The sequence below is a fragment of the Argiope bruennichi genome, chromosome 7 (assembly GCF_947563725.1).
Source record: "Argiope bruennichi chromosome 7, qqArgBrue1.1, whole genome shotgun sequence".
In the NCBI taxonomy this organism is placed as follows: domain Eukaryota; kingdom Metazoa; phylum Arthropoda; class Arachnida; order Araneae; family Araneidae; genus Argiope; species Argiope bruennichi.
In genome coordinates, this window is record NC_079157.1 from 47,368,207 (window position 1) to 47,380,415 (window position 12,209).

The following is a 12,209-nucleotide window of genomic DNA, read 5'->3' on the forward strand; positions in this document are numbered from 1 at the left end:
AAAGAGAATGATAGAAAATGATTCGTATCTTCTATTTAAAATGATAATATAAAATAAATGGGTGGAGCAAATATTATTTAGAGTATTGAGGCATTATACATGATTTACCATCTACATTTATAATGACTTATTATTGCTTAAAGTATGCAAGCACTTTACACAGAGTAATTAAAAATTTAGCGTAAAAACTGTAAAAATGCAAAAGCCGAGAGAAAAAGAAGTCAAAGTCATATATGAATGTGTAATAGGAAATGCAGCTCAAATTACTTGGATGACAATTGAAAATGAAGATACCAATAATGATATGGAGATTCTTTATTTGGTAATACTTTGTATTTGAGAAGTATATGACTAGATTCAGTTTCACTCTAATTTCTCATCATTTTTACAATTTATAATGCTTATAATAAAGAAAAAATATTACGCGCACATATAGCAGCGACGCATGGAGAGGCGAACTCTTTTGAAAATATTCGAACTTCAGCATTCGTAAGTTATTGTATATTCTCTATGTACAATGTATATTCTCTATGCCCGTTCATTGTCTTATAGTTGTTATAATGACGTTTCAAAATATATTGTCTTTTAGTTTCTACCATGCACTTTTACAGACATCACTGAATTTTGAAAATATAATCACTGGAAATCAAGTAAAAAACGACCCATTTAAACATGTTGATAAATTAATTTTAGCCTTTACCTGTTGGGGTGTTTCTGTACAAAAACGTGCTCTCCTGGTTGTAATGTGGCTATTTCTGTTTCGTCATCTATTGTCGGCTTCTGAGTGGTCGTCGTCGTTGTGGTAGTTGTAGTAGTTCTCGGAGGTGTTGGACATGGCTTAAGATTGCATTTCTTGATTGCCTTCGGCCTCGTCTTAAGGCACTTGGAGGGAGGTAATTGGATGGCTTGGCTGAGGGGCGCCAAGATCTTTTCGCAATAGAGTTTTCGAGTCTGGAAACCTCCCCCACAAGAACGAGAGCACTGCAAGTATCGAAGATTGTATCAATTTTGCACTTATTTTTGAATAATTTTTCTTTGTCCTAATTCTTTAAGAGATTTCATTCATTACAATTAAAAATATAGAAAAGATGGATAGGAAGAGATTGCACTGCTTTATAGAATTAGATCATCAACATGAAGGATTCAGGGAAGAATACGCCTGATTGAATTAGTGGGAGGCGTAGCTACACTTGAATTCGAACCAGTAAAATATACCCCAACAAGTCATTTTGATTATTTATTATCTAGAATGCAGCATGTATTTCATCTATGATATATCAAAACGCCTCATGCAGTGAGTGCAATTGAAGAAGGGCAAATAAACACAAATCTGTTGAAAAAGGAATGCGATTTTTTGTTCTTTTGAGCGATGGAAGTTTTGAGCACTCACAATTAAACTCTTTCATAAAAGATTTCGGAGAATCGATAGATTATCAAACAAACAATAAACAGCATGTTTCAAAAAAATTCTTACAATTTTGCAATTCTATAAAAATTTCGGGTTTCTACCTTGCTCCAAGTCTCTGCCTTCCAGGATGGTTCACAATCGAAAACATTGCAGGTGTCTACTGCTTTCTGTAGAGGACCAGAACAATGGTCAGTGTTCACTTCCACGTCCTCACTTACTAGAATGCATTTCACCGTACGTGTTTTGATCCCTCCACCACATTCTTTGGAACAATTACCAAAGTCAGTGATATTCCATTTATAACTGTAATAAAACATCTCAATTTAGTATCTTATAGAAACTTTTCGGGTCAATTTTTACATTAATGTAAAATTGCAGTTATATCAAAATGCTTATCAAAAAACAACACATAACATAATATTCAAAATTATACTTTTAACGGATGTAACCAACAAGGATATATGCCATTTTCTGGACAGTGTACAGCAGTAACATGTCACATAGATTAGACACTGTTAACCTTTCAAATTTTTATATTTGAAAATTGTTTGGTAAATTTGACATGGAAAACATTATGTGCAAAGATAATAAAACATGAAACGGAAATATTACATTCGCAGTAATAATGGTAGCCCAGAAAAATAGTGTAGGTATAATACATGTGATGGAATAGAATTTTTGATGGAAATTTGCTGTACTTTAATCTCTTATTTCTTAATTATCTTTTTCTCAATGTCTGTCTTTTCAAAGCTATTTATGCTCATTTTATAAATGCATAAATATCGAGTCAAAATCTAATAATAAGCAGATTATAATAATTGTTTCAACTATTTTTCCAGAAATAAAGGTTGAGGTCAGGAATTCTTATTACTAAGGTTTTATGTGTTAGAATTAAATGTCATTGTCATTGTCATTTTTGATTAAAAACTTTCAAATCTGTAAAAAACGATGTTGAAAATCACACGAAAATGTCTTTGAACACAGAAAATACACTCATGTCCCAAATTAAGGTCATAAACATAAAATTTTTCAAAATTGATGAACTGTTCACTGTGTTGCCGCGAAATTTTTGCACAGAGATATATTACAAGGGGGGAAAGAATACAACAATGTAACAATATGAAAAGGATTTTACTTGTGAATTAAGAAAGAGGGTATATCAAAAACTGCAAAATCCCGAATCAGAAATAAAGCATTTATTTCGGAAAACGTCTGTCTAATACGGCGTGAACTTCTATACAAGCCTCACAACCAGTTCCCATACTGTTTATGAGGGTGTCAATATGCGTTAGGGGTCTTTCTTCAGAAAGCGCGTTTCCTTAGGGGTCTTGAGAAAGAGGGGGGGGGGGTTACGCTGAGCAACGGCTCTTCCTAAGCCCATTCCATACATATTCTATAGGTTTAAAATCCGGAGACCTTGAGGGTAAATCCATACAGCGAGAAAGAAAATCATCAACACTTTGAGCTCTGTGTGGCCTCGCATTATCGTCCATAAAAATAAGATCCAGGCCGATAGCGCCCCGGAACAACCTCATATATGTTTCAAGGGTCTCATCTTTATAGTGACGTGTGGTGACAGTACCTGCATACAAAACGTTCAGTGATTACGACTTCCCACATCAGACAGGGATTCCTTTGACACCAAATCTGTCGATTTCTTTTTCTTAGGGGGATGATAGCGAACCCCTCGTTTTCTGTAGATGAAGATTTGATGAGAATCACTCTGTGTGGTGAATCTCGACTCATCTCTGAAAAGAACACTCTCCCATTCTTGTTGTATCCAAGACTGATGTGTACAGCTGCGTAACAACAGGGCTTTCCTGTTGGACGCAGTCAAAGAAACGCAACTCTCTGATGGTAAGTCGTCTGCATACTGTTTGCCCGGAAGTTCTTATTCCAGACGCAGTACAATCTGAATATAATGTTCGGTGGCAATAGTAACCATTGCCACCTCCGCTTGAGATTGGCCAGCTTCAAGTCTGCAAACTGCTTTCCATCTCAAAGAAACACCTAAATGATTGCGAGAACTCATTCTCACTGCAACAGACTATCTTGTTTGTTTTAATGCAATATTCCCAAAACTGGAGGCAAAACTCCCAGATGCTTAAATGGTTTAATTCTAGTAGTTCTATAAATACTAACACTAAATAACTACTTTTTGTAAACCGAAAGTTGAAATTGTGTTATTGATCTTCAAAATATATAAAATACAAATTCTGTCGATTTTACTGGTAGCAATTTAGAATTATTTTGAAAATCATGTTTGCGACTTTAATTTCTACAAAGAGTATAGAAAAAAATTCACTTCTCAAAAAATTTGTTTACAAATCGGCTACACTGATCAACTTTGGAGCCGAATATTTTTTTAATTGATTTCTTTTGTATTGCGTACAATGAAAACGAATATGATACTAGTTTTTGTTCATCGTCTTTTGCTGTAATTTATGACCGCGGCATTAAAACGTTTAACTGTGTCTAAAGTATATACGTTAAATTAGCAGTTTTTTCTTTATATATTTAAAAAAACGTTTTCATTAAAAGAAAATCAAACATAACAACTTTCTCACAAACCTATCTGTGATAAATCGGTTAAATTTTAAAAATGAGAAAAACCAATTAAAAACAGAAGGAAAAGTTATTTTTATCACATCGAAAGCTTCTTTTATCTGGCTTTCTTGGCTAAAATTTGTTTGCACAGATTCTTACAAATTACAACGGAAATACTCCGTCATATGAGTACTCCATCTGCTCTGATATGGATCCTCCTTTGTTTTAAATATTCTGATGAAATCTCTAGCCTTCTTATTCATTTATAAATGCCAGACTTTCAGCGAAACTGTCTATATAATTATATCACATGTATAGATTTTTATTTTGAAAAGTTACTGATTTCGACTCTGATTAGTATATTTTACTTTACTAGATTGTTAAATCGTATGGTCAATAAAAATATGCTCTAACAATTTCATTTTAAAGAAATTTCAAAAATCACAACATAGAATTCAAACAATTGATATTGTCTTCTCCACTGTCTAATTTCTAAAAAAGGTTTTGGAGATAGAATTAATAATGCAGGAACAGGATTTGTCAAAATTGCACCTAAGTAGAGACAAGGTGGGTTTACACTTGGGCAGTTACAAATCATCCAGTAAGACCACGCATGCACTGAATCTGTACAGTAGCAAATCTTATCACGTCGGGACAAAACCTTGCTATTGTCCACTCTCTCAGCGCATGCACAATCTTCCTTCTGCGCATGCGTGACTTACTGGAATCTTATAACCGGCAGCTTGTAAACCCGCCTTGAGAAACTGCAATGTAACTCACATGATTGGGCAGGGTTGTTCATTGCACTTTCTTGTAAGAGGTTCGGGTTTCAACCTCTGGTCACACAACTGTGGGGAGACTTCCGCTTCATCTGGTAAACGCAGACATCGAACTATAGATGTATGTATGCCTAATGATTGGAGGAAAAAAAAGATAAAATTGGACTGTATTTTTGGAGATGGTCTAAATAGATATCAGTTGTTTAGTTTAAATAATATGAGCGTTTTCAGAATACTTATATTATTTAAAAATCATCATCTTGTTAAGTTTCCAAAATCGGGTGACTTGATTTAGTGATTCATTTCTTTTTAAATTTATTATTTAACGAGTTTTATTACCTCTCTGTGGGAATCGATTTCGATATCTTTAAAATTTCGATGTTTACTGTTATACTTTTAGTACCAATAATACTTTTAGCACTTATATATTAGTTTAATATGTTATAGACCAGTAAAGACTGGTTTCAAATTTTGGAAAACTGCTTTGAAGTCTAGAAAGCCACATTTACAATTGCATTCTCTGACTTAATTTAATGTAAGAGCAAAGAAATGGAATAAAAATGATGAAATGTCCACTTAAACGAATTTCCGTCCAGGACGCCGACCTATTTTGTAGAATATCTGCTAATCATTTTTTTTCTTTCTTATTTTTACTATACATGACAATCTTTCTGTGCTAAATTTAAGGCTGAGAAAGATAAGATATTATTGAATCAAATAAACTTCTTTATTTTATCCATCAACATGCTAACCTAAAAGGAAAATCAAAGATTTTTTTTTTTTTATCAGCCAGGTAGATTGTGATCCACATAATGCTCCATTTTATATAATTCTGTTTGATTGTAAAATTCATTATTTCCTGAATAAATTGTTTAACATTAGTATTAATTTGATTACGTTGGTCAAACTGAAGAAGATAAGAATTCATAAACTTACTGATAATACAGAAGATTGTCAAGTTTATAAAACATTTGTTCATACTTTTATTTTGGCTGCATCTCGGTATTTAAACCGAGTATTACTTTGGCAAACTTATACTGCTTTGAATATATTAATTATACAGGAAATTGTTGTTCATTAATGATCTAGGGGTTTAAAATATGCTAAGACTAAGGAATATTAATTGAAGTAAAAATGTTATAGCTTCTATCCTTTAACAAATAGCATTTAAAAATTGGATGGCTGAATTGCTTATTGATATTAGAGTGGCTTCTAGAGGTTTTCTAGAGTGACTTCTAGAGGTTAGAAACACAAACGACTTTAAATTTTCCATAAAGTCTTCAAGGGAGACAGCCTGTTAGCATATACGATTGCAAGGTCAAGTTTCTGTATGAAATCTGCTTTGGTGATTTGTCGAATAGAAAATACCACAAGTCCTATTAACCATGAATCTTTGATTCATAAATTGAACTGAATGTGCTAAATCAAATATAATGAAAACCACTACAACAAATTGCTATACTTACAAGAAAAAATAAACATCTATTTTTTTTCTTTTGATAGGTTTCACTCACCTCCCGCACATGAGGCTGTACAGGGAGTAAACTTTTCTGTGTTCCAGGAATAGAAGGAAGTATCCACCTCCTTTTCCACTATCTTTTCGTGTATGGGCTCTTTCTCTCGGGGTGGGTACGGTGGAGGGCAGGAAGTTACACAAGGCTCCACCTCAACAGGTCGCAGATCTAATAAGAAAAAAAAAATGGCGATTGTTTGATTCTTTCATAGGTTCTGGAAATACATATTAAATCTATTGGTAACCCATGTGGGATACGGTTGTTAAAAACAGCGCGTCAGACGAATGCTTGCTTTGCAAAACAAAAACGAGAGATTTAAAAAACATAAACATTTTGAACAATTAAATATATTTATTGAACCAAATTTACTACAAATGTGACATATTTGTATGAATAAAATAACGTTTCTTCGACATCGTTGTTAAGAATCTTGAAATAAACTGTGTGAAATTTTCACATTTTCCTCATTTCCTTCCTACTAAGAATAGATTTATTCTTTTGTTTCGTAGTTGAAATAACCTAATAATCGAAATGCAAACATAAAACAGCAAAAGTAGTTTATTGATGGTGAACATATTTACAATTATTTCACAGTACATCTTTATACGAAATATTTGATGTCAGTATGCATTTATAGTCTTGAATTATATAAATTATTGAAATATGTAATTTATATCACAAGTCCTTGAGTTTGTTGTACATTTTAGCTAAGTTACTCAAGTAGTACAAATTGACAAACAATGTTTGGTAATATGATCCTGCAATTCATTTATCACAGCTAGACCTAGAATAACGTTTTTAATGTAACATTAAAAAAATAAATCCTAAACCATAAAATCTAGAGATTTTGTATGACACTTAAAAAAGTGACTAGTCACCATCACACTAAAAGCCAATTCAGAATGGAAGGAATTTATAAAAATGATTTTACGTTCTAGTTGCTGACTACATGAAAATATGAAAATAACAATTTAGTACCCGATTCTTCTTTTCTCAACTACGTTGAAATTTTTAATTCATACTTTTAATCATTTAGACGCTCGGTGATAATGTTGTTAGTATTCGACAGTTTCTAAAAAAATAAAAATAAAAACGAAGTCATCAGAAGTTTTGAATTTCACAGGTGATTAAAAAACAGTGGCCTTCATGTAATTTTTAAAGGACATAATATTTATTAATATAATTTTCCAAATAAATATAAATATAACTAATATAAAAAGTATTTTGAAAAAAAATAAAAATATACTCTGCATTCATTAAAGACGCCAAAAGTTACAAAATGAACTACTTTTATGACCGGATAAATTGACTTCTTTGAGGATCATAGTAGTAAAATTCATTTCGATTTTAGAATCATGGAGTTCTTTTTATATTCTTAAGAGGCATTTAAACACGCATAATATCATTCAATAACGATACAATTATTCAAATTTTTTTTGAAGATTGCCTTGTTTGATTTTTTATTAAATGTATTTTCTTGACGCCACTTATCGTTGCCTCAACTTCTAAATTAATTAATTTCAAGCAATTTCACTCCATTCCACCTTCAATAATCTATTCCTGAGGATGGTAGAGGGACAAACTAGGAAACTTTTCTGAAATGGCACCTTTGGCAGTTTATAATTGAAATCGATTTTTAACGACTTTTCCTACATCTCAACCCGTCACTCTTAAAACCCCTGGAGATTCCAATCAATGGTTGGAGTTACGAAAAATCCGACTGCAAAATAAAAAATAAAATATTTTAACGATATAATCAAATTCAGGTATCTTAAGTAAATGCCATTTTTCATTTCGGTTTATTTTTCTAATTAACTGATAGAAAAAATAAATGTTTTAGGAAAGATAAATTTGAGAAGAATTTACTGGGGAAAAAACTCTCAAATTCAAATCTCAGTTGATAAAAGAAGCAAGATAAATGAAGGAAAAAAGTAAGAGAGATAGGCAACAGAAAGTAATTTCACGATTTAGCGATTAACTTCTCTTTACCTTCTTTTATTTTTTTATTCTCTTTTCTCATAGAAATTTCCATCATCCTTTTTCTTAATTAAACTTTTCTCTTTTTTTACTTAATTTTTTTTAAGATAATACTTTTTACAGAATGAAGTTTCATTACATTTGCATTTGTAGCTGATGCTGTGGAATATTTTAAGAGGAAGAAGAAATGGGATCCGAAGCCATAAGTCAATATTTGAGTTGTTTCTGTCTGCCGGTGAAATGAGGAAGTTGTAAGTCTGCTTTCATGTGAGTAAAAATGCATGTAAATCTAGCATAAAAAATTGTACTTTTTTTCAAACACATTTTTTATACATTGATTTGCAGAGATTGGAGTGTGTGTATATATATATACTCCAATCTTTGTAAATCAATGTATAAAAAAATGTGTTTAAAAAAAGTACATATATATATATATATATATATATATATATAGCATGTTTTCGGAACTTAATTCGATAGTAATAATTAAATTAAAAGGATTAAAAGACAAAAATGTATAACATAATAAAAAGCTTAAAGTATTGTTTTTATCCAAAATATAAAGGTCGAAACGGAATCTGAAAGAATAAGGTGCTGATCAAAATGTTTGCGAATTGAAATTGAGTTTCAAACCTAAAGATCCTTTATTTGGTTTAGAATTTGGATAAAATCTCATTTTCTAAATTTCAACATATTAAAAACCCGATTTACAAAAAATTAATTTTATTACTTTAGAATATTAGATTCATTAATTTAATTACTATGGGATATTGGATTTTTTATTTATTTCAGTACTAATTGATGCCTTTTATATAGGTTATTTATTTGATTAAAATTAATCAATTATTTGAATAATCAATCGTTTAATTGATTGCAATGACACTGAGAGTGTAGAAAATGTAACAGCTTAAGTGCAACAAAAAATTATTGAAAAATCTATGATAACATTACATCTTTGCAAGCACGAAAAAAATAAAGATAAAAAAAAAGCACCTGAAATTTAGGTGATGAATGCTATATAGTAATGTAATATCATCTTCTAAAGTAACTGTCAATAGTTTAAAGTGATTCTAAATTCTCTAGATGACTACTGTATTTTTAAATAAAAAAATAATTATATTGAGGTACAATGTAAACGTTTTTTCACACAATAGTTATAAATTCTTAAACTAATGACTATGTTCCAAACTTAATGTTTACAGAAGATTCCGCATAATTTGATGTTTACTGAATTTCGATTTCAGATTCTCTCTTACATGTTTTATCTTGAAAAGTGAAGTGCACAAACTAGAAAAAAAAGGCTAATTTGTTTAGGCTTTTAAAAACATCACTTGTAAAATAAAACAATAAACAATAAAATATTTCGAATATTTAACTAAATAGTATTCATTTTTTTTAAAGTTTCATGTTTCATAGTTCAATTAAATCTTTATTCAATGCATTAAATTTTTTAAAAAAATTATAGAAACATTTCAAACTTTACTAATATTTTATGCAAATTATTATTATTACAGTTAACTGCCAGATATAAATCTTCATCTAATGTAACATTACACAGAATAACTAATTGCCTAATTTTACAAAAACTTGTTTTATGAGTAAGATATAACCGTTTTAGGATTTGACTTTTTCGAATATTTTAGGGAGGTGGAGGAACTCCTCTCTCATAAGTGGAGACTTTTTGGTTCTCAGTTTTTGAAGGTCAAAAGAATATTTGAACAAATTTTAAAAACTGTATTATTACAGGAAAACTATATTAGATATAAGTTTTAATCTATTGTAACTAAAGACCAAATTTCGTGAAAATGTATAGTTGTAACTTGTTTTATGAGTAAAATAAACCTTTGCTGATTAAGTTGTTTTAATTTTCAGGGGACTGAGTAGGAGGGGAGTGGGTACCTTCTCAGGAGTTTTAAATTTCCGGTTCCCAGTTCCTAAAGTTCGGTCTAGGAGTTAACATAACATTTAGATAGTATATACATTTAAGTTTATCTTAATTGTGACATCACCTCCATAGACTGTATTATATTACTATAACAAAGGAAAACTTTTATAACTTAAAAACAGGGCTTTCTTAATAAATCAACCATTTTTATAAATAAAGACTCTGCCAGGCAGCTTCTGATTTTATGCTGATTATTCTTAATGGTAACACAAAAAAATGTATTTTTATTTTGTAATTTTTATTAAAAAAAATCTTATTTTGGTCTAAAATTAAATTAATTTTCTTGGATCAGTAGCATCTCTTGGCTATAGCCCAAATAAGCCACTGGATAAGGCAGTCCTGCTTTGGGATCTGCAATTTTTTTTCCTTCTCTAATATCAGAAAATGTTCTACAATATTGATACGATATATTCAAGTTATTGTACGACATCCAGAATATCGAATAATCAGATGAAAGTATCTCACAATATATTGTGTTTATAATGGCTTACCTATGCATTCGGAGTCTGGTAGCCTTGCCACAGTTTGAGCGATTTCCAGATATGTTTGACAGTGGACAATTCTCCGTCTGAATCCTTGGCCGTTGCATCGGCTCCATGGACCCACAAAGTAATAGGTGGGAGAGGTCAGGCTGTAGAAAAAAGTAAACATCAGCTACTTTAGAAAAAGAGTTAAAACTCTAATGCATACTCTCTATTAAAGGTGTCATCTATCTTCACTGCGTAAAACTGTGGATCTTGGGTAATCCCGCGAAAACTTTTCATGATATTGGCGAAAAATAGGAATGATCTTTGGCATGAATCTAACATTTTTAAATTAATTAACAATTAATCTCTGGCAGATGGTTAATATACAAGTAGCAGAAAATCGAATTCTTATTTATTTATTTTTTATTTTGGATACTTTTTTTTCTGAACAATGGAAATCAAAATTGACACATAGCTATAATTGTAATCTCAAGATCGTATACCAAATTTCATTCGTTTAAATCATTGCGTTTATATGCACTTGGAAGTACCGACCCGAGAGACGATCAGCACTTTGACAGATTAGTTCAAAATTTCATTAGAATCTAAATGCTAAACCTGAGTACCAAATTTTATTTACCATGCCCTTTATATTTAATAGTTATCCTGTTTGTAGTTAAAGGGACAGCCTGATAGACAGATTTCCTCTGAATGTATTCTTTCAAAATTTGATATAAATTTAAAAGTGTGATGTTAAGTCCATAAAACAAATTTTATCCATAAAGCATTTCCTACTTCCACCCAATCCATTTCTATAAAGCGGTTTTTGAGGTATGACAGCTGGACACAATTCCACAATTGTGTTTTTCAAACTCAGAGAGATCTCAATTGTTGACATGCATCAAAATCTCGAATTTGTACATTTGACGATTACAATACTTTCTCTGTGTATACTTCATATATGGAAAAGTAAAAAACGAAATTCGAACCTGTTCTTCGAAATATGAAAAGGCTAGTATTGACATTCTGTTTCATCTGTCATGTCTTCGTCTGTGAAAATGCTTATTGTATTAAGTAATATTCAGAAAGAATGCTACATTAAAATCATTTTCATGTTAAGAAAAACGGAAATGAATACTCTGTTTTAGAATTAGAGACCAAAGAAAGAAGTTTTATCGAAATTTCAAAACTGGCAAAAGCACGCGCATAAAAAATTTGATGAAACAAAAATTTGTTTGTTTTATTGCATCAATAAAAAGAATAGTTACAAATAGGGTTAAAAATTAGATCAGTAACTTTTTGAAATGATGATCATTGTATGAAAATCAGATTTGGCACAATAGAAAATTAAATTTTGAAATTTTAAAAAAGTTGAAAAATAGATTTTCGTAATAATATATTCCGAAGTTATTGAAGAAAAATATTAAATCTTGGATTATTTTTAACTGATTATAAATATAATTAAAATTTTGAAATCCTTTATTAAGTGGGCACTTAATATTCAAGAATTTCTGATTTGATATATCTGTCTTTGGTATATTTATCATGCAAAAAGTTTTAATTGATTGTTAC

The 12,209-nt window shown here is 30.6% G+C and overlaps 1 protein-coding gene across 1 annotated transcript in view; it reads right to left on the reverse strand.

The window, feature by feature from the left end:
• LOC129976598 (ADAMTS-like protein 1) overlaps positions 1-12,209 on the reverse strand; it is a 128,376-nt gene that overhangs the window by 24,245 nt on the left and 91,922 nt on the right. Inside the window, exons 10-14 of the mRNA XM_056090237.1 lie at positions 10,662-10,801; positions 6,249-6,416; positions 4,736-4,865; positions 1,510-1,711; positions 701-981 (exon numbers count right to left, since the gene is read on the reverse strand). Coding sequence (XP_055946212.1) covers positions 701-981; positions 1,510-1,711; positions 4,736-4,865; positions 6,249-6,416; positions 10,662-10,801 — 921 coding nt within the window. The remainder of the gene's footprint in view (positions 1-700; positions 982-1,509; positions 1,712-4,735; positions 4,866-6,248; positions 6,417-10,661; positions 10,802-12,209) is intronic.